General features: G+C 42.8%; 2 protein-coding genes, 1 non-coding gene and 1 pseudogene across 16 annotated transcripts in view; 2 read left to right on the top strand and 2 right to left on the bottom strand.

Annotated features, from left to right (window-relative positions):
• Gabarapl2 (GABA type A receptor associated protein like 2) overlaps positions 1–1,563 on the top strand; it is an 11,887-nt gene extending 10,324 nt beyond the window's left edge. The window contains exon 4 of the mRNA XM_020160166.2: positions 934–1,563. Coding sequence (XP_020015755.1) covers positions 934–1,024 — 91 coding nt within the window. The 3' untranslated portion in view covers positions 1,025–1,563. The remainder of the gene's footprint in view (positions 1–933) is intronic.
• Adat1 (adenosine deaminase tRNA specific 1) overlaps positions 862–27,611 on the bottom strand; it is a 36,777-nt gene continuing 10,027 nt past the window's right edge. For all 14 annotated transcript variants that reach the window (XM_074055627.1, XM_074055628.1, XM_074055631.1 and 11 more), the window contains 4 exons: positions 27,466–27,611; positions 26,344–26,443; positions 20,215–20,301; positions 862–19,677 (listed from right to left, as the gene is read on the bottom strand). In XM_074055627.1, coding sequence (XP_073911728.1) covers positions 19,545–19,677; positions 20,215–20,301; positions 26,344–26,443; positions 27,466–27,611 — 466 coding nt within the window. In that variant the 3' untranslated portion in view covers positions 862–19,544. The remainder of the gene's footprint in view (positions 19,678–20,214; positions 20,302–26,343; positions 26,444–27,465) is intronic.
• LOC141417672 (U7 small nuclear RNA) lies at positions 13,467–13,528 on the bottom strand. Its single transcript, XR_012442320.1, has one exon. It is a non-coding gene; the product is annotated as a U7 small nuclear RNA (small nuclear RNA).
• Positions 19,673–27,469, top strand: LOC141417356 (large ribosomal subunit protein eL20 pseudogene; annotated as a pseudogene).

Here is a 27,611-nt window from a genome sequence, read left to right as displayed (position 1 = left end):
CTAGAATAGGTTTCCATTGCAGTCTGCTTTACAGCTTAGGGAAAGCCAGCTTTCCCACCTATACATATTTAGTTTAAGGGATCTATTTCTGGAAGTTCTTTTTTTTTGGTGGTCCTGGGGATTGGATCCAGAATCCAGAGCTTTGTGCATGCTAGACAAGCACTCTACCACCGAGCCACATTCCCGGTCCAGGGCAGGTTTCTTTGGATCCCAGATACAATGGGAACTTTTTGTATTACATGTGAGGGTCTCTTTTATAATGCTGATGCAGGTCTCTGGGGGCTCAGAGATTTTGGTCAGGGAGTTTCCATAAGAATAAGCCCACTCACACCTATCATGTTAAGTCTAAACCCTGGAGACCCTATCTCCAAGAGGAGGTGGGGAAAGAGTGTGGGAGGGTGAATATAGTATAAATACTGTGTACACATGTGTGTAAATAGAAAAATGATACTTGTTGAAACTATTCCAGGAATGGGGGCAGGAGGGATAAAGGAGAATGATGGAGGGTGAATTTGATTATGATACATTTGATACAGTGTAAGAACTTTTTAAGTGACACAATGTACCCCCACCCAGTGTAACAATAAAAGAAATAACCAAAGCAAAATGGGCTAGGAGGCTTGGCTCAAGCAGTAGAGTGCCTGCTTAAGTGGGAGAGCTTGAGTTCAAAGCCCAGTACTGCCAAAAATATGTTTTAAAAAGGCATTCAGGTGCCTGATTCAAGAATGGAGACTTTTGATTCTGGTTTTTTTTCTGCTGACTCCTAATTTGTCTTAATCTTTTTGTGGCTTCATTTCCTTCCCATAAAACAGACTGCTGATTATAGAAGGTACCTGAATTATTACTGCCTATCACCAACAACCTCCTTATTCTAGGTTCGTCTTTCCCTCCTAACACCTGTACTCAATTTTCAATGATTTTTTTTTTTTCAAGCCTAACTATGGGACAGCTTTACGAGAAAGAAAAAGATGAAGATGGATTCTTGTATGTGGCCTACAGCGGAGAGAACACTTTTGGCTTCTGAGGGCCAGTGCTGGGCTAGGTGCACCGTTCCTGCTTGTGTATCTTGTAAATAGCTGGCCATTTTCAGTTATTATACCAGATCTTCTTCACGTAGACTTATTAGTGCATTTGTAACTGGATTTATTTCTTAATATATCGGAAGGTTTTGTTCCCTTAGAATAGTAAATTATCATACAGAGTTTTATTTTGAGCTTTTTTTTTTTTTTTTTTTTTTGTTCACTGTCCTCATGGCTATATTCTCCAGGGAACTTGATCCTCTGGGAATCATATTTAATGAAGATATTTCCATAATGAAGTGAGGTAGGTGTGGTATTACAAATGAAAAGGAAGAAGACAATACATTTATTCTGGATTATGTTTGAAGTGTTAGATGGCTAAGTATTACAAGCATCCAAATTAAATATTAAATCCTTAGCAATCAGAACACTTGCTTTACTAGATTTTGCCAACTGCCAATCATGTTGGACTGAGCTAATCTGTTCCTCTTTCTGAAACTATTAAGGTAAATAATTAACAATAAAACTTCCTCTTATAAAGGCACTGCAGTGTGAACATGTCTTTTATTCACCTTTGTTTGGCTGGGTTGGAGAATTGACTCCTGTATTTACCAGGCCAGAAAAAGGCTTTGTGTGGCAGCCTAGCTTGGGATGGAAGCAATGGCTAGTGTCATAAAAAGGGACATTTTTAGCCAGATGCCAGTGGCTTACTCCTGTAATCCTAGCTACTCAGGAGGCACACAGGAGGATCATGGATCAAGGCCAGCCCAGGCAAATAGTTCGAGACCCTAGCTCAAAAAAAAATCACAAGAGAGGCTGGTGGAGTGGCTCAAGATGTAGGCCCTGAGTTCAAATCCCAGTACCACAAAAAGACATTTTCTCAGTGATTTAATATATTCACATGGTTTAGGTATCAGGCCTATATAAGAGATTTACATGGCTAAATCTTGTTTTCTACCAGTTTTCTGATCTCGGTCCTTATGGAAAACTATTTTTACTGGCTTCTTATTTGTTTTTAGTAGTACAATTAAATATGAATATATATCCTTATTTTTCTTACACAAAACATAAGCCTGTATTGCTTTTTAAATATAATATTGATAGCCTGCTGATCTTTCCATACTGAACAGTATACATACTTTTTTTTATATGTACCTATGTTCTTTAAGGTGCTATTCTCCATTTTCCTCTTCTTGTTTTTTTTTTTTTTTTTTGGTGGTACTGGGGTTTGAACTCAGGGCCTCACACTTGCTATGCAGGCTCTCTATTACTTGAGCCATTCTGCCAGCCCTTTTTAAAGATACAGTCTGGTGAACTATTTGCCAGGGGCTGGCTTCAAACTGTGATGCTCCTGATCTCTGCCTGCCTCCTAAGTAGCTAGGATTATTAGGATTATAGGTGTGAGCCACCAATATCCAGCAAGTGTAATTTTTCTTTTTTTTTGGTGGTACTGGGGTTTGAACTCAGCCTCACGCTTTTATGCAGGTGTTCTACCACTTGAGCCACTTCACCAGCCCTCATTCCTTTCTTAAAAATCAAGATTAGGGCCAGGCGCTGGTGGTTCACACTTGAAATCATAGCTACTCAGGAGGCAGAAAGCAGGATGATCTTGGTTCAAAGCCAGCCCAGACAAATAGGTCAAAAGATCCTATCTTGAAAACACAAAACAAAGAACTGCTGGTGGAGTGGCTCAAGTGGTAGAGTGCCTGCCCTAGCATGCGTGAGGCCCTGAGTTTAAGCCCCAGTACTACAGGAAACCAACCAACCAAACAAAAACATGATTAGGTTTTTCTAGGTCTTTGAGTTTCATAGTTTCTCAAAAATTAGTATACATGTGTATGAGTGCCAGGATACAAATGCATCTAAGAGGAAATGTTTAAACTTTGTTCTAAGTCTTCCACAGGTGGACTGTTGGAAGCTACAGTTTTGCCTGTATCAGTCACCAGAATATGGAAACTAGACATCACCCCGGGACCTAAAAACATGTACTTATAATGATTATGTTCAACTTCCTGAGAAAGAAACAAAGGTCTTTTACCTTTACCAAGTTATATAATCAGGCAACAGAGCTCTGTACTGATGTCAGTTTCTCAACTGACATCAGAGGAAACATTGTCCACCTGTCATACGCATCTTAAAATTTACACACACACACATACATAAATTTTTTTTTTTTTTGTGGGACTGGGGTTTGAACTCGGCTTCATGTTTGCAAAGCAGGCACTCTACCACTTGAGCCACATACCTTCAGCCCTGTCATAAGCATCTTGTTGGCCTTTCCCAAACCTTAACTAAATAAAATCTTTGTTTATCTTTGCACAAGCTAGATGCAGATAGAAATTGACCAAGGGTCAAATGATAACATCAAAAATTTCTTTCCAGGGCTGGGCGTGTTGGTATACACCTGTAACCCCAAGCACTCAGGAGGCTGAGGCAGGAGGATTGTGAGTTTGAGGGCAGCCTGGGTTACCTAGCAAAACCCTGTTTCAAAACAACACCCCTTCTTTCTGTTTCTTTGTTTTCCCATTGACCTCATTGGCAGAGGTCAACATTCTCCATTTGTTAAAAGATGGCCACATTAACTTTAGCAGCTCTAGTAAGGGAAGATCTATTTCTGTTTTATAACCACAAGCCCACAAATGCAATTGAGAAGAAAGGACTAGAGAGAAAAACAAAAGGCAGTGTCACTCAAGCCAGTGGTGCTTTAAGTTACATTTATCTAGCATCCACTGGATACCAGATGATTCACATGTTATACCAAAAAGAGTTAGGGAGCCGGGCACCAGTGGTTCAGGCCTGTAATCCTGATTACTTGGGAAGCTGAGATCGGGGCATCGAGGTTCACAGCCAGGCTGGGCAAATAGTTTGAGAGACTATCTCCCTAAAAAGCAGAGCAAAATGAACTGGAGGTGTGGCTCAAGCGGTAGAGCCCTGCTTTGTAAGCTCAAAACCCTAAGTTCAAACCCCAGTCCTGCCAAAAAAAATGGGGGTGGGGTATACATAGAAGTGTTTTCACAGCTACACTGCTACAGGTGGCAGAACTAAGAGACCAAATGAGATTTACAAAAAAAAAAAAAAAAAAAAAAAAAAACGGTTGGGAATGTCAAGCCTTTTCCTATTTGTTTTTTCTACTTACTATGTGCCAGGAAGAATGCTGGCCTTGTTTGGATTACCAGACAGTCCCATCTGGTGAATCGATCCTATAATTGTAGCTACTTGGAAGGCAGCAATCAGGAGGATCTTGGTTTGAGGCCAGCCTGGGCATAAAAAGTTCACATGACCCCCATCTCAATCAATAAAAGCCAGGTGTGGTGGTGTACACCTGTCATCTCAGCTAGGTGGGGAAGCATAAATAGGACGACTGTGGTCCAGGTTCACCTTGGCATATGAGGAGACTATATCAAAAGTAACCAATACACTGGACTGTGGCTTGTGTGGCAGAGTGCCTGCTTAGCAAGCTCAAAGCTGAGTTCCAACATAAGTACTACCAAAGAAAATTAAAAAAAGGCTAGTCTCACCCTAACCCTAGTGCTGAAAGGCACTAGATTTGTAAGGTTTTACATCAGAAATAAAGTTATGGTAAGGCAGTGTGGTACTGACATTAGGATAGACAAAGATGAATAGAACAGAACCTAGAGTCCAGAAATATTTGTGTATAAAAAGTCAAAAGTGGGACTGGGGTGTGGCTCAAGCAATAGACCGCCTGCCTAGAATGTGTGAAGCCCTGAGTTTAAACCCAGTACCATCAAAAAAATAAAGCCAGAAGCAATATGAAATAAATTAAAATATTTATTGCCAAGTTGGGAAAAAAAAGTGGGGGGGGGGGCCTGGGAATTCAGTTCATAGTGCTTGCCAGTCATGGGCAGGGTCCTGAGTTCAATGCCTAGGACTACACAAGAAAATTCTTATCTACACTCAAGGCCCCTCTATATGTTGTACATTGCACCAACTCTGGAGTTTGACATTCACAAAGACTTTAACTTGGATAATGTCTAGGATCTAGAGCTGTTTGGTGCACAGCCCACACTAGGTAGTTGGTAGCTCTGTAAAAAGTGAAAAGGAAAGTTAACCATGAAATGTAACTTCACAATCATCAAATTGGCCAAAATTAAAATGTCAACATATAAAATGGTGGGATATCTGGAATTCTCATATGCACTATTGCAAAGCAAGCTGATGCCAGGCACCAGTGGTCATGCCTGTAATCCTAACTACTCAGGAGGTGGAGATCAGGAGGATCGCGGTTCAGAGCCAATCCTGGGCAAAGAGTTTCTTGAGACCCTATCTTGAAAATACCCAACACAAAAGGGCTGGTGGAGTGGCTCATGGTGTAGGCCCTGAGTTCAAGCCACAGTAATGCAAAAAAAAAAAAGCAAGCTGACAATAGGTGGGAAGGTTGAATGTGGGTAAAATCGATGGCCTGGCAAATTCCACTTCTGGTATACCAGAAACATCCCCTCACATGTGTAACAGATGTGTACAAGACCACTGCCACCTTGCTTGTATGGCAAAATTTCTGAAACTAAATGTCAACAGGAGAATGGAGAGAGAAAAGTTGTATATTCATATAAAGGGATGACTGCGGCAATTAAAATGAACTAGAGCTATGTGTCAATATAAGTCTCTAAAACAGTGCTCTTGAATGAAAAAAGCAAAATGCAGAAATACATTCAGCACAATACAACTTTTAGAAAGTTTAAAAGCATGAAAACTGGGTGTGGTAGCACAGGCCTTAATCCCAGCACTGTCAGGAAGCTGAGCAGGAGGATCAAGAGTAGAGGCCAGTCTGGGCTACACAGCGAGACTCTTAAATAAAACACTAGGACAGAAACTACAACCATATGCATCGCTTATAGATAATGCAGTAAAGGTATAAGCCACGCAAGGGAATGAAACGAGCTCTGGTGGGGGGGAGTGGGATCTGTGAGGACTAAAGGGGTTTCAGATACAAGTCACTTGAAGCAAATAGGTGGGATGTTTACTGATAGTTGGGTGGTGGTCACTTGTTCCTTTTACTTTCATGTTTGAAGTATACCATTTTTGGTTTAAGGTATATCAGTGAGACTAGACATAGGGCCCTGACAGCATGGGGCTGCCTCCTTAGCACAGGAGAGCCTGGCTTCCAGCCCCTCTGCTCCCCTGTCCCTGTGTTTGCTGGGTTATCAAAACCACCATGTCCCCAGTTGCTACTTATTTTTAAAAGCTCTTTCTTATCTCTCTTTAATATATTCTACCCTTTAGTCTACTCCTTCCTTGAAGCTGCTAATTGACCTCTGGTTTTCCTCTGGCTGCACCTGGTTACACTCATTCCTGTCTCTCTACCTGCTCCTGAATGCTCCATTTACCCAAGCTTCCATCCTCTGGAGACAGCGTCCCTTCTCTTCTCATTCTACACATTCTCTCTGGATGACTGCCTCCTAACCCGCATCTTCACTGACTCCTATAAAGAGTTGGCTCCAAGACCTTTATCTCCAGCTCACCTCTCCTGCACACTAACCAGTCCCTCCAGCTGCCCACTGAGGGCCCACAGAGGTCTCAAACTCTGTGAACTCACCCCCTGCCCACATTTCCTGCCCCCTTCCAGGAGCAGCTCCTCCCTCTTTCTGGATCCCCTTTCCTGATACACAGCACCACATCCCATCCTCTGGCCCACAACCACAAAGTTCTGCATCATTCAGACTCCCTCATCCTTATCTCCTACTGCACTCAGCCTCACAGCCTCTGCCAATTTCTTGGCCAGTCCTCATGCTGCCAAGCATGTCTGGGTCTCATCTCATCAGTTTCTTCCAAATTACTGCAGTAACTCCCCAGCTGTGTCCTACCTGTCATCATCCCTGTCTTGCAGCCTGTCCTCTTTGCTACAGAGGACAGCAAGCTTCCCAAATGCAACTTCCATCCCATGACCTTTTCCCCAAAAGCTCTGAAGTGCTGAGTTGTCAGGATAAAATCATTCTTCTTCACAGGACATACAATACTTCCTCCTTATGACCCAAGTGCCTGATCGGCCTCCTCCCATCCTCTCCCAGGCTCTGCCAGCCTGGCGATGCCCTCCTCTCATCTCTAGTCTTTGCAAATGCTCCTTCACCTCAAATACCCTTCCTTCAGAACTGTTTCCACATGCACGGCCTTTTTCTTTTTTTTTGCTTACTAACTCCCTCACCAGTCTGCCCCCAAGAACTCTGTGCCCTTCTCCTGGGTTGGGTTCTGGTCTCTCATAGTGATCCCACACTGTGCTGTTCCACTGTGAAGTCACTTGCCTTCTTCCCTATCATCAAGGAGCATTGTGGCCTAGTGCTGGTGCTGGTGGCTCACGACTATAATCCTAGCTACTCAGGAGGCAGAGATCAGGAAGATCGAGGTTCAAAGTCAGCCTGGGCAAATAGTTCTTGAGACCCTATCTCAAAAAAAAAAAAAAATGCTGGTGAAAATGGCTCAAGGTGTAGGTCCTGAGTTCAAACCCTAGTGCCACCAAAAAAAAAAAAAAAAATCATTAGGAGGACTATCCCTTATCCTTGTACCTCAGGGGCAGAGCATAAATGCCAGGCACGTCACCAGGTGGATAGGATTGACCTTACCTGGAACTGACAGCCTATTTAACAACCCTAACACATCTTAATTGTGCACCAGTGCCTCAAGCACTGCGGCCACAGAGGACATAGGGCAGGCTTGTGCACCAGGGTTCATCAATCCCAACAGAGGCCCAAGGATCTTTCAAGGAGACTTTGGAAGAAAGCAATAGAAATGTTCTTATTCTCAAAAGACTCATTCTTCATTAGACCGATATAGAATGCTTTAAAAAGTGCAACCGAGTCTCCCTTTCCATCTTTATTTCTTGGGGGAGAAAAAAGAAATCGTGGTGGCTGCCACAGAGAAGGCAAAGCCACAAGAGGTAGGTAGGAGGATCTGTATATACCTCTGTGATCAACAGACTTGCTCCCTCTGCCTAGCCCCTGGAGACAGGCTGCTGCTTCCAGACGTGGGATGGAGCAGCACAGCACACACAATCCAATGTGCACACACCTGGTGTGCAGCAAGAGGCCCCAATGTTCCTCCAGCAGGCTTCTGCTGAGGAAAATCATGTAACATTCATTAGCAAAAGCTCTGCAAGTGTGTTCTACCAAATTGGCAAGAGTGACTTCTAAGTTGAAGGGGCAGGCATAGGCTGGAGTTTACTTCGTGCTAGTCACTGTTGTAGCAGACAGCCCTCCTCATGAGCTTTCATCCCCACAAACACACGGCCAAGTGCATGGTGGTGCCCTCATTTCAAGGGTGAAGACACTGACATTCTGAGAATATAGTTTACTACCCACGCTCACAATAATAGTACATCCTGGAGAGACAAATCAAACTCAAGTCCATTGCCAAAACCCCTCCTTGTGCTGCTAGTTCACATGGTAAGAATGAAAGGCCTGTGTTTGCACATAACCCACAGAAATGTACATAAAAAAAAAAAAACTACTTTTTTTCTTCTGAAAAAAATCCTTTGGATTTGGCACCATAAGCTGGAGAGGTAAGAATGGCTGCTCTCTGGACCTGGGGTACTCTTTCCAGTTCATTTTGCTTGCTGTTTCCTACTCCTGAAAACACCTGGGCTCGTGTCCCTTGCATCACAGCTTTATACACCATTGTTTATTTTAGAATTCCTCTGAAGTATAGCAAGCAAATGTTAACCATGTTGGACCTTGTCTTAGTTTGACTGCTAAAGCAAAATGTCATAAACTGGGTACCTTATATTATTTTTGCGATATTGGGGTTTGAACTCAGGGCCTACACCTTGAGCTGCTCCACCAGCCCTTTTCTGTGATGGCTTTTTTTGAGAGAGGGTCTTGAGAACTATTTGTTGGGTTGACTTTGAACCTTGATCCTCCTGATCTCTGCCTCCTGAGTAGCTAGGATTACAGGTGTGAGCCACCAGCACCTGGCTCATTGTACATTATAAACAATGAACTGGGCTGGGGCTCAACGATTTGTGCCTCAAGTAGTAGAGCACCTGCCTAGCAAGTGTAAGGCCCTAAGTTCAAACCCCAGTACTGCCAATAAATAAATTCCTTATAGTTCTGGAGGCTGGAAGTTCAAGATTAAGGTGTTGGCAGATGTGGTGTTTGGTGAGGGCCTGATTCTTGGTTCACAGACAGTTATCTTCTCATTGTGTCCTCATGTAGCAGAAAAGGATCTTTCTTTTTTGCAATATTAGGGTTAGAACTCAGGGCATCATGCTTGCTAGACAGGCAGTCTACTACTTAAGCCACCCCTCCAGCCCTTTTTGCATTGGTTATTTTTTTGGTGGTATTGGGGTTTGAACTCAGGGCCATCATGCTTGCTAAACAGGTGCTCTTAAGGCTTGAGCCATTCTGCCAGCCCAAAGGAAAAAGTATAGCCATGCTGGCCTCAAACTCCTGATTCTCCTACCTCATCCTCTTCGCCTCGTTGATCTCCACTGTGCACCACCATGAGTGGTGGTTATTTCTTGATTTATGATAGCTCAGGCAAGCCTGGACCTTGATCCTCCTATTTGTGCTTCCCCACATAGCTGGGATGAAGGCATGAACCACTGCACCCAGCCATTGGTTGAGGTGGGGTCTTGAACTTGGGAGGATGGGCTTGGACCACAATCCTCCAGCCCTCTACCTCCCAAATAGCTATGATTATAGACTTGAGCTACCATGCAGGCCCTTTGAGGTCCTTTTATAAGGGCACCAACCCCACTCATGAAGGTTCTGCCCTCAAGATCTAGTCCCTCCTAATACCCTCACCAATGGAGTAAGGATTTCAACATGAATTCTGAGGCACACACACATTCAGGCCACTGCAACTATCATCCTTCATGAACAAGGCAGAGCTGGGTGGTGCCATCTGCCTGCTTTAGCACAGGTGAGTGAGCCGGTTCAGACAGCATTGCCAGGCCCTCACCCAGTGTTCGCTTCTTCCCTACCAGCTGGCTTCTCAGCCCAGCAGTTACTGACCTGCTAGGTTAGGACATTCACAGTGGCACTGGGTAAATTAAGCAACAGAAGTATAGCAGGAAAGGTCACCCCAAGGGTCAAAATAGTTAACAAGAAGCAAAATAAACAGGGTTTGCTGAAAGCTGAGGAAGGGGTGATATAGCACGTACACTGGAGGGGCAGGGTCCTGAAACTTCCATCAGGAAGAGCTGTCTTCTCTTAATCAACAAATGGAATTCAAAGCCCAGGGCAAAGGAGAGCAAGCACACATCCCCTGCTGGAAAGGCTTGGGCTGTCCATATCAGCTCTCATGGTTTCCCGAGAGGCTGTGCACAAAGGTCTGTTGTTGAGCTGCAAACAGGCTGGGAATGGGCTCTGTGATGCTGCGTGTTGTCAGGTCAGTTTCACCAAGGGGCCTGTGGTCCCTCTCCTGTGGAGACACTGCCGGGTTTCAATGTGCTTTTCATTCTCTTGGCTGCCTGAGTAAGCAGTCGTCACTGTTTCCATTGTGAGCTTGTCCCCTTTGGGAGCTGAGCCCAATTCCAGGGAACGTGTGCTGGAGACCGACATTTGGCAGCCTGGGCTCCCACCTGGAGTGACTTTCCGCCTCTGCTTTTCTTCCACACAGACATTTTCTGTGTTTGGACATTGCAGAGCAGCACCAAAGAGACTTAGCTCTAAACACTGATTCCTAACTCTGCTGGCTCATCTGAGTAAGAGGCAAAACATTCAGGCCCAAAGTCAGGGCTCAGGCTACTAGATTAAGACAAAAGTTTTTTCCGCTCTAACCTTGTCACCAGTACAACCAAGGCCATAAGTATGTCACAGCATCAACGGGCAGTTTCCAGGAGAATATCTCTCTTCGCATTACATATTTTGCTTTTTTGTTGTGGTTGTTCAGGCAGGATTTCGCTATGTAATCTAGACTGGTCTCAAACTTGGAATCCTTCTACCTTCACCTCCCAAGTGCTGAGATTACAGGCGTGTACCACCATGCCTGGCTCAAATTAAGAATTTTTATAGGGCCGGTGCTGGGGGCTCACGCCTATAATCCTAGCTACTCAGGAAGCAGAGATCAAAAGGATCATGGTTTGAAGCCAGTCTCAGGTAAATAGTTTGTGAGACCCTACCTCAAAAAAAGCCAATACAAAGCAGTGGCTCAAGTGGTAGAGTGGCTGCCTAGCAAGCCTAGCAAGCATGAGGCCCTGAGTTCAAGCCTCAGTGCCACTGAAAAAATAAAGAAACCCTAGTACTGCCAAAAAGAAAAAGAATTTTTATGGGGTCTGGCTCAAGAGGTAGAGTGTTGCCTAGCATGTGCAAAACTGGATTCAATCTCTGGCACCACACACACAAAAATCTTTTTAAAAAGCAGTTCTACCTTACAGTTCAAAAAACTAAGTATCCTAAGTGCTGGGACTTCATGTTGTAGAAGGAAAGGTGAGAAGTCAGAGATTAAGCAACCTTCCCCACATTCACACAGGAAGTTGTTGGCAGAGTTGGTATTACAGCACAATTACTCCAGTAGCCAGGCTACTTTTTTTTTTAACACTCTAATTGAGGTGCAATTACAAAAAAGCACATAGATCTTAAGTGAAGACCTTAATAAATTCAACAAATATTTACACTGCAATAGAAACAGAAAGGTATGGTAGTGCATGCCTGTAATCCCAGCTTCTCCTCAGTTACTGACATGCTAGGATAAGAGGACATCCATAGTACCACTGCATAAGGTGAGCAAAGAGTACAGCATGAAAACACCAGCTGAAAAGTCATTCACAGGAGGTGAAATTAAAAAATAAAAGTGTGTGTATAAAGGAATTTTCCTTCACTTTTGGACCACAAATACTACTTCAGATTTGTTTTGGATCCATCAGTGAGCTTTACAGGCAGTCAGTCTTAGCCCCAGTGCAGACACATTTAGGCTTAAAGGGATTCACAAGATAGGATGTGAGGGCCAACTAGATGTGAGGTATAAAAAGAACTCTTTCTAGAAAATAAAGATGCTTTCTCTGAGACCTCTGCCTCCTCTGCTCATTGTGTCAAACCATTCCCTCAGGATAACTGGCTCAGTTTCCAAAGAAAGCTGTCTGAGCCCTTGACCAGCAGCACATATTACATCATCTTTTCCCTTGGACGAGTCCCGGTTTCAGCGGCCGTCCAGATGTGCTGCAGGGGACTCATCCTATCAGCTCTGGCTTTCTCACACCACAGCAGTGGCTCTTGAACAGATTATATCCTCCTAAGCCATTTTACAGCCAGGAAGGAATTGGGTTTTAGAAACTGGAAAACTTGGGCTAAGGCTTGTTTGGAACATTGTCTTAAAAGCCAAAATATCAAGGTCAGGTGGGGGTGTCTTGTCAGCAGCCACAGACACAACAGATCAGACAGGGCTTGCATTTCTTCCCACAAAGCTATGGTGGCCAGGGCGGGCCATTTTCTCCCCAGACAGTGAGCTCATGCTTGGCGCTGGTGAAGTCCATAGAACAAGTCATTTAACCCATGCTTGGAGACAAAAGTTACTATGGGAATATATACACAAAATCATTTCAATCAGCCAAGTTTTAAAAAATTCTAAGAAAAAGTAAAATTATACACACATGAACCCAGGACAAACACTGGTGGAAGTTTAATCCTGCCAGAAAGAGCCAGACGCAAAGGGACAACGCTGTGGAACCTCTAAGCAGAGCTGTTTAACGCTGTTACGAGATATTCCCTGTCATTCCTGAGGTTTTTCTGGTACTTCTATAGCTTAAAATACAGAAATCTTATCCTATTAATTAACATGCATGAGTGAGGTACTGGGTTGATCCCTAGTACTGCAGAATTTCTTCTTTCTGTTCTTGTTTTTGGCAGTACTGGAGTTTGAACCCAGGACTTTGTACTTGCTGGGCAGGCGCTCTACTACTTGAGCCACACCTCCAGTCCTCAATTTTTTTTTTTAAAGAGAGACATTCATGTGTATTTAGCAAATTCCTCAGGGCTGTATTAGAATTTTATTGGAAATGTATTTGTTAAATGGATGCACAGCTCGTCTGTTCCTAGGGGGCAAAGGACAGTCACATGTGGTTAGCATTTGATTGTGTTTTTGAACTGGCCAGCATACTCACTTACTAGGTGTATCAGCTGCAACTAACTAGGAAAGCTGTCTAGCAGTGTCTTAGTCAAAAGGATGCTTCCATAGCAAGCAGTGCAGAGGTTGTCTGGGTCTAAGCCGGGTGATCTGTCACCCTGTGCATCAGGTTTATTCTCACATTGGCTCGTGTTCTGGTTGTGAGCTGGCTGAAGTAGTGCTAGGTATCATACCCACAGTGCAAAAAGGTCTGGAGGGCAGAGAATACTATCTCGTTTCTTTCTAAGGAGTCTAATTTATTTTTTACTAATTAGTTTTTTCATTTTTTTTTTTTGTGGTGCTTGGGATTGAATTCAGGACCTTTCAAATGTTAAGCACATGTTCTACCATTGAGCTCTATCCCCAGCCCCAAATCTTTTTTTTTTTTTTTTTGGTGTGTGTGTTCCAGCATAATCCAGAAAACCTGCTAGACAAATTCTAAAAAAGCTGTAATACTTGAAATTTATCTTTTAAATAGATACTATATTAATATGGTTCAAAAATTTAAAAATATTCAAACCCCAGTATCATAAAAAAAAAGTAACAAAATGTAAAGGATATTCAGTGAAAAGTCTCCCTCACCCTCCTGGGCCACAGCCGTTCCCCTTACCTCCCCACAGGCCCTGTTTGATGGTTGGTGTCTTGTGTAGCTACACAGAGATATTTTAGCATATACAAGCAAAACATAGCTATCTTTCAACTTTTTTAAAAAACAGAAATGGCACGCTGTAATGTTGTTCTGCATATTGCTTCCTTTGCACAGATTGTATTTAGAAATAATACTTGGAAGAGATATATAAATAAAAGCAAAATTAAATGTTCATTTAAGTTATGACCCAGCAACCTTACTTCTATGAATCTATCCAAAGTATACAGTGGCAAAAATTGTTATATGTAGACTATTCATAGAGCATTTCAAAGTGAAAGAATGAAGCCGGGCCTGGTGTCATAGACCTGTAACTCCAGCACTTGGGAGGCTCAGGCAGGAGGGTTGAGAGTTTGAGGCCAGCCTGGGCTACATACTGAGAACCCATCTCACAAAGAAATTACAAAAGGAACAAATGAAATGGTACTGCTAGAACGAAGGAAAACCAGAGCAGGGGGCAGGGGGGTGACAAGGATGGAAGACCTCTCTAAATGTATCTTAAAAACAAAACAAAAACCTAGTTTTGCAGGTCATAGTGGCACATGCCTGGGACCCCAGCTACTTGGGAGGTAGAGATCAGGAAGATCATGGTTCGAGGCCAGCCTGGGTAAAGGTAGCACAAGACCCTATCTGAAAAACAAACTAAAAAGCAAAAGGACTAATAGAATACTTGTCTAGCAAGCATGAGGTCCTGAGTTCAATTTCCATACCCCCAAAACAAAACAAACAACTAATTATGATGTTGGAATCAAGTATTTTACATACTTTTTTTTAAAAAAGCAGATGAAACAAAATTAACTGTGTGTAGATTTGGAACAGTAACTTGAAGGGACTTGAAAACACTGTCAATACTTTTTCTTTTTGGTGGTACTGGGGTTTAAACTCAGAGCCTCACACTTGATAGGCAGGTACTCTACCACTTGAGCCACTCTGCCAGCCCCTGAAAACGCTGTTGCAATACTCAACTTCAGCACTACTGACACTTTCAGCAAGGCAGTTGTCCTGGGAATCATAGGATATCGGTAACATCCAAAGCTCAGGTGAGCTTCCTTAACTGGCAGCCCTTTGCATGTACTGTCACCATCATTGTTGGGAAAATGAAACACCAGGAGACTGTTTTCAAATGTAGATTTTTCAAACAACAAATGCTGGTGAGGATGCAAGAAAAAAGGAACCTTTACACACTGTTAGTGGGAATGAAATTAGTGTAGCCACTATAGAAATTAATACGGAGGTTCCTCAAAAAACTAAAAATAGAACTATCATATGAACCAGTGATTCCACTCCCGGCCATGTAACTAACTCGAGGAGTATAAGTCAGCATACAACAGCACAGCCATTTCACAGCAGCACTAGTCACAAGAACCTAACTGTGGAATCAGCCTTGATATCCATCAACTGATGAATGGATGAAGAAAATGTAGTGTATGTATACACAAGGGAGTATCATTCAGGCATAAAGAAGGATGAAATACAAAGAAATTTATGAAAAAGAGGCAGGGCACTGGTGGCTCACGCCTGTAATCCTAGCTTCTCAGGAGGCAGAGATCAGGAGGATCATGATTCAAAGCCAGCCTGGGCAAATAGCTTGAGACTCTATATAAAAAAAACCATCACAAAAAAGGGCTGGTAGAGTGGCTCAAGGTGAAGGCCCTGAGTTCAAACCCCAGTACTACCAAAAAAAAAAAAAAAAGAAAAAAGAAAGAAATTATGTTGTTTGCAGGAAGATGGATGTGTAAATTATGTTAAGCAAAGAAGCCAGACTGAGAAAGACAAATATCACGTGTTCTCTCATGTATGGAATCTAGATCTAAAAAAAAAGAATGACATGAGTGTAAAACGGGAATTGTTTGGAGGTGAGAATCAATGGGAGAAGAGTTAAAGGAGAGGGTGAACGTGCTTGATGCACTTCATATGCATATATGAAAATACAATGAAACCTATTGAAATTGTTTTAAAATGGGGGGAGGTGGGATAAAAAAGTCACAGAGGGGTGAATTTGATCAAAGTACATTATATGCATGTATGGGAATATCACAATGAAACCCTTTGTATGATTAATATATGCTAATGATAGAAAAATGATATATTTTTAAATTTAGGTATGGTGAGACAAACAGATGAGGAGATGAAGGCCACTGACAAGGAACTTGCTCTATTACAGATCCTCAGGGGAGGGGCATGCCATGTCACAGGGATCCACAAAGGAAGCAGCAAGGTCAATGAGGAAGCAAGGCAGAGGAAGTGGGTAAGAGGCTTTACTGAAGTTTCCACAGAAGGGAGGCAGGATAACCAAGTTTAGGATTGGCTACTTTGATTTCAGCAGGTTCTGGGGTGAATGGCCTTATGTTAGTCAGGCTCTGTCACTTGTGACAAAATACCTGAGATAACTTAAGTTGGCTGGGGGACATTCCAGATCTAAACTATAGCAGAGCTATACAACTACTTTTCTAATATCTGGTCCTGGGGTGATTATCCAGGTGGATAGTGGAGAATCTGAGTCCCATAAAGGAGATGGTTGGGATTAGTTGGTTTGTATATCAAAATGTACACTGATAGATGAGTCATTCACTCTCTCTAGGAATTGGCCAGTTAGCCCTGGGCAGTCTCTCAGGGCCATTCCCTACCCCCTCCCCCCGCCTTCCCCCAACACCTACCATGGCAAAGCATCAAAAACACATTACAGGGATACCACCAGAGGCTCGTGCTAGTTTTATCTTGGACTTTGCTCATGTGCCTTTTCCTTTGGCTCACTTTTTTTTTTGTGGTCCTAGGGCTTGAACTCAGGGCCTTCACCTACCACCAGCCCAATTTTTTGTGGTCAGGTTTTTTTGAGCTAGGGTCTCTCAAACTATTTGCTGGCTTCGAACTGCAATCCTCCTGATCTCTGCCTCCTGGGTAGCTAGGATTACAGGGGTGAGCCACCAGTACCTGGCTTTTTGGCTGACTTTGATCTGTATCCTTTGCTCTGAATAAAGCAGGAGTGCACTGAGTATGACAGCTTTTCTGAGTTCTGTAAATCCATCTAGTAAATCATGGAACCTGAGGGCTCTTGGAGATCCCTGACAAAGCTGCTGAAACCAACAACGGAAGGAAGGGTGGTGGGACAGACCAGGCTCTCAGTCACAGAAAGTTGGACCTCAAGATCACGTTTCTTTTGATATGATACAAAGTAAGTATAAAGAATCACCTAAATAGTATTCATGACAGCCAGACATGGGTGGCTCATGTCTGTAATCCTAGCTACTCAGGAGGCAGAGATCAGGAGGATCTTGGTTTGAAGCCAGCCAGGGAAAATAGTTCTCAAAACCCTATCTTGAGAAACCCTTCACAAAAATAGGGCTGGTGGAGTGGCTCAAGGTCAAGGCCCTGAGTTCAAGCCCCAGTGCCACACACACACAAAAGATTCATGTCAAATCAACCCGATCTGAATCTGATCAAGTTTCTATATTTAACTGCAAATTGACAGGGAGGAGAGAGGAACATGCTAAACAACACTAGAGGAAATAAGCACCAAATCCAGAATGCAGGAAATTTTACAAAGTAGGGGGAATTGCTATAAATTTGGGATAAAAGACATATCACATACACTGTGGACCTTGTTTGAGCCTAATTTAAACAATCAATACTTACGATACGTGAAGGCTAATGTGTGTGGTCCTCTGAACCTTTTCTCATCTGCACATTCTGCCTGCCTTTGCCTCATGTCCTTGCCACACAGCAGGGCCTCAGTGGCAGAAGGGCTGTCACAGGTACCTGGCCATCAGCAGCATAAAGCTGATGCTTTTAAGTCTGAGGGATGGATCCATGGGGGTCCTAAATTTTTATAACAAGTTAAAAAAACGTGTCTACCAGGAACCTCAGAATTTGACCTTGTTTGGAAATAGGGTCTTCGCAGAGAAAGCTGTTAAGATGAGATTAAAATGGATTAGGACAGGCCCTACCCAATGATTTTTTTTTTTGATGGGACTGGGGTTTGAAATCAGGGATTGATGCTTGCAAAGCAGGTGCTTTACCACTTGAGCCACACCTCCAGTCCATTTTGGTCTGGTTATTTTGGAGCTGGGGGTCTCATGAACTGTTTGCTTGAGTGACCCTCAAACCTTGATCCTCCCAATCTCAGCCTCCCAAGTAGCTAGGATTATAGGTATAAGCCACTAGTGCTATGATTACGGTTCTTACAAGAAGGCCATGTGAAGACACAGACACACAAAGGGAAGATGGCAAATGAAGACAGAGGCAAAAACTGGGGTGATGCAGCTACAAGCCAAAGAATGACTTGGACTGAGAGCAGCCACCAGTGGCTAAGGAAAAGGCAAGGATTCTTTCCGGGAGTGTTTAGAGTGAGCATTAAGTCCCACTGACAATTTGATTTTGGACTTCTAGCTCCCAGAATTGAGAGAATTTGTTGCTTTAGGCCACACAGCTTGTATTTTGTTAAGAAAACCCTATGAAACTGACACAGGCACAAAGGTTCTTTTTGGAGTGATGAAAATGTTTTAAAATCAATGGTTGCACAACTCTGGGGATATTCTAAAAATCACTAAATTGTATACTTTAAGTGGGTGTATTTTATGGTATGTGAATTATATATCACTAAAGCTGTGATTTAAAAGTACTTAAAGCTATAAAAAAGGCTGACCTTGAGTAACCCCAATGGTGGACTGCTTCCGCTTTTAGTCCACTTTTCAGGATGTGAAGAAACTGAGAGCTAAGTATTAAATGCTAGTTAAAGGGGGTTGATTGCTGGGTCTGTTGCTGATTTGCGGTAGGACTGTGTCCTCTTAGAACTCTCAGCAAAAAGTCAGAAGCCCAACTCCAACAGGCGTAATCAAAATAGGAATTTGTCTCACATAACTGGAGTCTAAGGTTGGGGGTACTGGTTTCAGACATCCACACAATGTCACTAGAGCTTTGATTCTCCTGGCTATCTCTATAAGGTAGGAAAGATGACTATTAGTAGTTCTAAGATTATGTGGCTCTCACAGCTCTGATCAAAAGATAATCTTGAGGTCTGGAGGCATGGTTCAAGTTGTAGAGCACTGCCTAGCAAGTGAGAAGCCCCTGATTTCAAATCCTAGTACCACCAAAAACAAACAAAAAGATAACCTTGGGCCGGGTGTGGTAGTGCATGCCTAAAATCCCAGCACTTGGGAGGCTGAGAAGGATGGAGAGTTCAAGATCAGTCAGCCTGAGCTATAAGGTGAGACCCTGTCTCACAAAACAAAAGAATCAGAAGAGAATCTTTCTTGATAGTTCTGAAAACAGGGTTGTCTATGGCTGGCTCACAGCCTTATTCCTGAGCTACAAAATAAAATTACCTTTAACCAAGTATGACTGCTGAACACTGGGAAAATGATAGTTCCCTAAAAGGCAGAATATGAAATACATGTTCACTGTACCAGGCAAAGCTGTAAAGCTTGCAGAGATTCAAACGTCATTTCAAGCCTAATAAATACTTGCTGAATCAATGTAGAAACACATAAAGCAGAGCTGCTGCAGAGTACTTTTAAAGCATCATGTTCCAAACCCTAATTTTGTATCTTAGAGAAGCAATAAAACACAACTGAAGTCAACTACCAAGGTCATTAGTGAGATGCCGTTTTAGCAGAGAGCCATGTCAATCAAGTATAGATTGCTGTGCTCTGGATTCCATCCACGTTACACAAAAGACACAGCACTCTGGAAGAAGCGTTCCCTGTCTCCCCCACCCCCTTTTCTTTTTCCTGATTCAGCCACCAGTAGATCTCAGGCTTGTCCAGCATGAAGGAAGAATAGTTGAATATGAAGGGTCCTGCTATCAGCAAGCCTCTGAAAACTTTTCCTTCTCATTTAAACTGGTGATAGTCCGATGGATTTCTGATCCAGGATCCAAATGCCTGCTCCCGGAGTGTGCTCCAGGCTTCCTGATAAGCAGATGCAGCCTCCTTATACTCGTGGTAGGTGTCCAGCTTCTGCACCCTAATGCACACATACCACCAAACATAGGTTCTCACTGAAATACTCACCCCTGGGGCCTAGAAGACATCTGAGCAAGCAACTTGGTCAGACTGGAATGGGAGACCAGGAGCAGAAGGATTTCAGTGTGTTTTCTCAGAGCAACTGTCTCCTTTGTAGGGAATTCATGTCAAAGCAACACAGGTTAAAACAGGTAAGAATGAACAGAATACTAGTTTTCTATAGTCCTGGTAGAATCAGATAAAACTAGAATAACTATTTTTTTGGTTTAAAGTTTTCCAAGGGTTTATAATTTCCACTAGAGAATCTAGAGATTAAAACTTTGTTGGCTTCATTTTTCCTCACAAATAACTGCCCATCAAATCCATATTCTCCTCCTATAAGCTGCCAGTAAACATTCTCTTCAAAACCTTTAGCTTCTCTGACAGGTAAGTGCCCACTGGCTTCCTGAACCACCAACTCCTGCAAAAGCAGCATCCTGCCATTCACAAGCCACAGAAGTCTTCCTCAATATTCAAAAACATGGGTTAACAGAGTCACCTGAGGGAGTCTGGCCACTTGTCCTCTGCAATTCTGCTTAGAAGCTTCTGGAATGATCTAAAGAGTTCCATTTTGCTGATTTGGGATCTGTTCAGAAAAGAAGGCAAAGATGACTGATTAGGTGTTTACTTTGTACCAGGCCACCACTGGAATGGCTTTATATGGTGTTTATGTCTGGATGTGCCAGATCCCCTGTCCATCTTGTACTTTTTTTTTTTTTTTTTCAGTACTGGGGTTTGAATTCAGGGCCTACACTTTGAGCCACTCCACCAGTCCTTTATTTGTGATGGGTTTTTTTTTGAGATAGAGTCTCGTGAACAATTTGCCCAGGCTGGCTTTGAAACATGATCCTCCCAACCTCTGCCTCCTGAGTAGCTAGGATTACAGGCATGAGCCACCAGTGCCTGGCTGTCCATCTGTACCTGGCAAAGAGAAAACCTAGACCTCGGGATGTTTGATCAGGCTGAGGTACAAAAATGAATCTCTTATTTTAAAAACTGTCATCAGCAGTGGAATCATTAGAGTGACAGGCTCAAATGGAGTACATGCTGAGACAGACTTAAAGTTTGTCTCAGAATATAACACACATCTGGTTTTTAAGGGAGTTTGTCTCAGAATATAACACACATCTTTTTAAGGGAGATGGCCTCTGTCGGCAACACAGCTTATAAAAGGTGGAAAGCATGCTGTTCCCTATGTGAACTATAAAGTTCACTTGGACAGCCAGGCATGGTGGTTCATGCCTATAATCCCAGCACTCAGGAGGCTGAGGCAGGAGGGTTGTGTGTTTGAGGCCAGCCTGGGTTACACAGTGAGACTCTTCTCCTCGTCCCCCGCAAAAAAGAAGACCACTTGGATGAGCCACCTAACATGGAGTCTCAGACTACCTGCTATGGGGTTCTGGGCCTCTGGAGGTCAAGCCTTTACTCCAAAACAGCAAACTTGTGGTGTGAATGGAGGTCAGGATTTGGAATTCTTAAGGAGGTGAGTGGTTGATTCTTTCTTTTCTTTTTGAGGGACTGGGGATCGAACCCAGGACCTTGCACATGTTAGGCAAGCGCTTTACCACTTGAGCCATACCTCCAGCCCACCAAGACACTTTTGAAAGACAAGGGGACAGGCTCTAACAGAAACTATCTTATTATACAGACAGGGTTGAGAATATGGTGTTGGTATAGGGATAAACAGAGAGAACAATGGAATAGAATAGAATGCCCAGAAACCAATACACATCTGTATGATTCTTAGATTTGCCACAAATATTCACTTGTGTATAGATTCTAATAAAATGCTACAGTTTCTATACCTGTAAAGAATACAACATAAAATGAACTTGGCAGGAAGTCTGTATTGCACACAGGAGTGTTTGTGTGTGTGTGTGTGTGTTTATAAATGACCATAACTAGGTCACTGCAGGTGTACCAGAAAGATATTGGACAAAAAAAAGCCCCGTATCTTAAAAATGCTTATCTTTTCTCCTACCCACTGAATAAAGTAGCCTGGTAGAACTGAATTCACTTATCCATCAACAGCTGAAAGCTCTAATAAGGTCCTATAGTTAAAGTTGTCACAATGTAAGAACTGTCAATTTGAAATACCAATTCCATGGAATGGAAACTTAAGCTACACAACTAAATATTGGGTAACTTGTTTATATAACTGCATTAGTCAAGCCCAGCTTAACTAATTACTACTCAGAAAATTAATACTTAAGGACAAAGTTATCTGTTAAATGTTAGGGAAAATATACCCAAAAGGTGGGCATCAAAGGAACTATACTGTTAAATGTTTTATTCATCTAGTGGTTTTATTATAAACACAAATATTTTTTATTTGACTTAAATGTATTGACTAACAAAGAATTAATTTTATGAAGATTTTCAACTTTAAAAATATTTTCCTGGTACATTTATTGAGGCACAAACCAGCTACATTAATCTAACACCACAATGGCAAGAAACTGAACTTGTGCCCTTCCTATGAGGATCAGGTTCTGATGTTACCCTCTAGAAAAGAACCAGAGCCTGGTACTGGTGGCTCATGCCTGTAATCCTCTGCCTCTTGGCAGAGACCAGGAGGAACATGGTTCAAAGCCAGTACTGGGGCAAATAGTTTGTGAGATCATATCTCGAAAATATCCAACAAAAAACAGGGCTGGCAGAATGGCTCAAGTGGTAGAGACCCTGCCTAACAAGCATGAGGTCTTGAGTTCAAACCCTAATATCACAAAAAAAGAAAAAAGAACCACAGTGCTGCAGAGAGTGGATTCCATATCTTGGAGTAGTGGAAGAGATGGTTATGGATCACCTCTTACATGATAAAGAAATGGGACTCCCTGGCAGAGCTCATCATAAAAAGGGTGCAAGAGAACAGTGTTTACAGCTAATAAAGACATATCAAATATGAAAAATCCATGGTCCTCTGGGAAGGTTTAGGGTTTCTTTTTCTTTTCAAACAACTAGTAGAATACATCTAGGCTGATTTTATCCAGATGATAACAAATGATGTTTTTTTCCTTCATTTTGAGATAGGGTCTCATGATATGACCTGGAACTCACAAATCCTCCTGCCTCAGCCTCCCAAGTTCTGGGATTGCAGGTGTTAGCCACCATGCCTGGTTCTATTTAACTTTTATTGTACTTATGTGCCTGAGTGGATAAAAGGATGCCCAGCTGTTATGTTTGTTAACTAGAATCAAACATTTCATCTCTAGATTTGGAACTCCACAATCATGTTCGGTAACATGGCTGTACATTTTATTGTTCAGGAAGTCTGGAAAGTATTACAGACTCAACATTTTCACTGCCCACATAACCCAGAATCTGCAAAGAAGAACATCAAAAATATAAACTAACATCTTACCCATGATGCTCATATTTTCATTTGAAATATGGATAGGTGAGTCCATAATCCAGTAGCTACCAATGAATGTGCAAATATCAGAGAACAATTTATTAAACTCTCACCAAGCATTGCTGAAGTATGCTGAAGCACTTCATTCACAAGAATAAGAAGCCCTAGTAACCCTACGACATCATGCTGTATAGCCTGGAGAACAGATCCACTATAAGTTCAGCATGCCACAGAAACCTCATGGAAGGAGAAGGCCTGCTGCATTCTACTGACCATCATCGTGGTGGTGCAACCTCAAGGCCTCCAGCCTCACTTCAGTGGCTACCAGTGTGGGATAGCCTAATAGCCTCTTGAGAATAGATCTGTAAGGGTTTCAACATTCTGCTCTCTGAAGAACAAACAAGAACATTCTTTATGAATGTTTTTGACCTAAGTCATCTTATCAGTAATGTTAAGATGTTACATCTATAGCTGGGTATTGGTAGGCTCACACTACTTGTGAGGCTAAGATTGGGAGGCTTGCAGTTCAAAGCCAGCCTGGGTTAAATAGTTCCTGAGATCCCATCATCTCCAAAATAACCAGAGCAAAAATGGATTGGAGATGTGGCTCAAGTGGTAGAGAGCATGAAGCCCTTAGTTCAAATCCCAGTCCCACCAAAAAAAAAAAGAAAAAAAATGTTACATCTATAAGTCAGATTAGGAGCTGGAGGTATACTGATTGCCTAGCATACATGAGTTCCTGGATTCACTCCCCCACCACACACACACACACACACACACACACACAAAGCAGATTGTTGGGAATCTTTCCTCTGCTGGAGAAGAACTCTTTTACTTCTCTCATTGAGAGTAGTAAGCATTCTCTCAAGATGTATTCAAGTGCAAAACACAATGACCACACAAGTAACTGCTATGTCACAGAGAGATCTACACAATAAAAACGACTTTAGTTATCTGATGTACATAACAATCTTATAGGCAGTTGCTAGCTGCTACGGAAACACATTAGGAGGTAGAGGAACATAGGCAGTTAGGCCCATGGTATCAAGACTCATGAGCCACTGGAGTTCCAAGGTCTCTGTGAAAAAACAACAGGCATGGAGACTCTCAAGGTCTCCATGAAAAAGCAATAGGCAGAGACTCCTGAGGCTTCCATGGGAAAGTAACAGGCACTTTCTCATCTAAAGGAATGAGGCCAAAACCCTTCAGCAAATCCTAGCCATTGTCTGACATGTGATCAGAGACCTGATAGGGCAAGACACACATAAACAAAGCATGCAGATGCCTGGTTGGCCCAAGAAGGCAATCTGAATGGTTGCCAGCCAATCAGGATAAGGGGCTTTGTTTGAAGTTCCTTCCTTATAGCAATATAAGCCACTAGACAAAGACCAGCCAGCAGCTCTCTTTCGGGACCCCTCCCAGTTGTGGGAGCTCTGTTCTTTGCTTTTTCTCTCTCTCAGTATATTTTTCCTCTTTGCTCACTCTTGTTGTCAGTGATTTTTATTCTTCCAAATTGTAAGAAAAAGACCCTGAGTTCAAAGAGAATAAGTCAAAAATAATTATCAAAAAAGAGCTTCCTCACACCCCCATTCTGAGCAAAGCAGCAAATGGAAGTCACAGTCAGCTGGGAGGGGCCAGTATGAGGAGTTGCAAGGCTGTCACTGACAACAAAGACAGAGTTTAGCAGGAAACCTGTAGTCCTGGACCTCATGATCTGCTCTGCTCACACATCTGGCTTTGTGGCTGACAGCTGGTATACTAAAGAGTACAAAAGGGTGCCCAAAACAAGGAAGGCTCCTGGGGAAAAACTGATCCAAAAATCTCTACTATTAATAATTTTCATTTCAATAGCCTAGGCTTTCAGGAGACAGGCTAGTTTGACTGGGGCTGTGACTCAAGTGGTAAAGCACTTGACTTTTGTGCTTAAAGGACACTAAAAAGTGAAGAGACAACCCACAGAACTGGAGAAAATATCTGCAAGTCATATATCTGATAAAGGATTTGTATCCAGAGTGTACAAAGGAGTCTTACAACTCAGCATTAAACAGACAAACTAAATAACAACATGGGCAAGGAATGGGATAGATATTTCTCTCTGAAAGATATATAAATGGCTATCAGATACATACAAAGATGTTCAACACCACTAGTCATTAAGACAATGCAAATCAAAACAACAATGAAATACCTCTTCATACACAATAGAAAGACTACAATAAAAAAGATAATAAGCCAGGAGTGGTGGCACATGCCTATCTGTAATCCCACCACCCGGGAGGCTGAGGTAGGAGGACAGGAGACCAGCCTGGGTTACATAGTGAGACCTTGTTTCAAAAAGAACAAAACAACAACAAAAAAATCTTTTATAATAAGTGCTGTAAAGGATGCAGGGTAATTGAAACTTCCCTACATTGCTGGTAGGAATCTAAAATGGTATTGCTACTATGGAAAACAGTTCAGAGCTCCTCAAAAAGTTAACCATTGGTTGGGGACATAGTTCAAGTATGGTGGAGCACCTGCCCAGCAAGTCCCAGGCCCTGAGTTCAAACCCCAATACTACCAAAAAAGAAAAAAAAAGTTAACCATATGGTTACCATATGACCTAGCAATCCCACTCCATGCCCAAGAGAAACAAAAACAAAACTCTGTAGACAATTGTTCATAGTGGCATCATTTATGATAGCCAAAAAGTAGAAAAATCCAAATAGCCATCAGGAGATTGAAGAATGGAGAAGCCAAATGTGGCATGTCTGTTCAATGGAATAAAAAGCTATAAAAAGGAATGACGTGACTCACCCATGTTATACAAATGAACCATGAAAACATGCTAAGTGAATGAAGCTAGACACAAAAGGCCATATACTGCTGGGCACCAATGGCTCACGCCTATAATCCTAGCTACTCACAAGGTAGAGATCAGGAGGATTGTGCTTCAAAGTCAGCCCCCAGCAAACAGTTCTCGAGAACCTATCTCAAAAAAAACATACCACATAAAAAGGGCTGGTGGAGTGACTCAAGGTGCAGGCCTGAGTTCAAGCCCCAGCACCACACACACAAAAAAAGGGCCACATACTATATGATTTCATTTATATAAAATGTCCAGGCAAGACAAATCCATGCAGAGAAAAAGTAAAGGGTTTCCAAGGGCCAGGGTGAAGAACAGAAAGTGACTGCTAATGAGTTAGGTTTTCTTTTTGGGGTGATGAACATGTTCTGGAATTAGAGAGGGGAGGAGTGAGTTCGCAGCCACTGTCTCCTCTGCCCCACATGCTGTACCTGGCCTGAAGGCTTCCAATTCCTTTCTTTGTTGTTCCCTGTGGAAAGCCATTGGCAGTAACATCCAAAGGGTGCTCAGGAACTGCACTCCAGCTGATAGCTACAGAGAGAGAAAATGCTGGGGTTAAATTGTTCACTTTCCTGTGAATGACAGAATATTGTACTAAAAATATTTCTCTTACTCTATAGACCCAAGACAGCTGGATACGACAAAGAGAATGACTCCGAGTTATGATACTATAAAGTAGTTTGTGATTATCATCATTAGAATGGCTTACAATTTCACTAAGCATTTATTATACCCAGGACAGAGAAAATGCATTAATTAGAATTTCTCAATTCTCACAGTAACCATGATGGACAAGTCTTGAGGCCAGGAGAGGGTAAGTAACTTGCCACAGGTCAAAGTTAACCCAGTGTGAATGTAAAGCACCCACCCTTGACTGCTTAAGTAAACTGCCTTCTCAGGCTTCGAGGATGCAGACTTTCCCAGAAGAGAAATTGTTCCAGGAGCTTTTTTGTGGGTGGTGGCAAATGCGGAGACAGCACCATGAAGGCCTCTGGCACGCTCGGGAGTACAAGGTTGTAGGGCGCTGCCTGACGACCCCCAAGTGACCACGTGCCTGTACTGCATGTGCACTTTAGCGGCCAACCATGTCGTGGCCAAGTCTCAGTTCCTGTACTTTGAGTCGTAACTGAAGATGTTGTTGGGGGAAATCGTGCCCTGCGGGCAGGTGTTTGACAAGTCCCCACTGTAGGTGAAGAACTTCGGCGTGTGGCTGTGCTTTGACTCCCGCAGCCGGACACACAACAGGTACCACGAGTATGGACCTGACTACATGGGCGCCTGGCACCGCGCCCACACGCACTCCATCCAGATCATGAAAGTGGAGGAGATCGCAGCCGGCCACTCACTGGCCGGCTGTCAAGCAGTTCCACAACTCCAAGATCAAGTTCCTTCTGCCCCACCACATCTGTGGTGCCAGCACAAGCCCTGCTTCACTGCTAAGAGGCCCAACACCTTCTTCTAGGTGCAGCCTTGCTGCCCCCAATAAACCAGCGACCCAAAAAATAAAAAATAAAAGAAATTGTACCAGGGCAAGTGCCACTTGGATATTTTACCTGCCCCACAAGGAACAAGTCGGCCAGGACTGTCACCCCTTTTCGCCTGTACTGCACAGCGGCTCTGTTCAAATTGTAAATTTGACTGCTGTATTTTCAGTTCTTCAACTCTGAAGCCTTTGGGTAAAGCTGAAACTTTCTGACAC

Source organism: Castor canadensis, chromosome 15, assembly GCF_047511655.1.
Source record: "Castor canadensis chromosome 15, mCasCan1.hap1v2, whole genome shotgun sequence".
In the NCBI taxonomy this organism is placed as follows: Eukaryota; Metazoa; Chordata; class Mammalia; order Rodentia; family Castoridae; genus Castor; species Castor canadensis.
The sequence above is the reverse complement of the archived record's forward strand: the minus strand, read 5'-3'. Positions and strand labels throughout refer to the sequence as shown.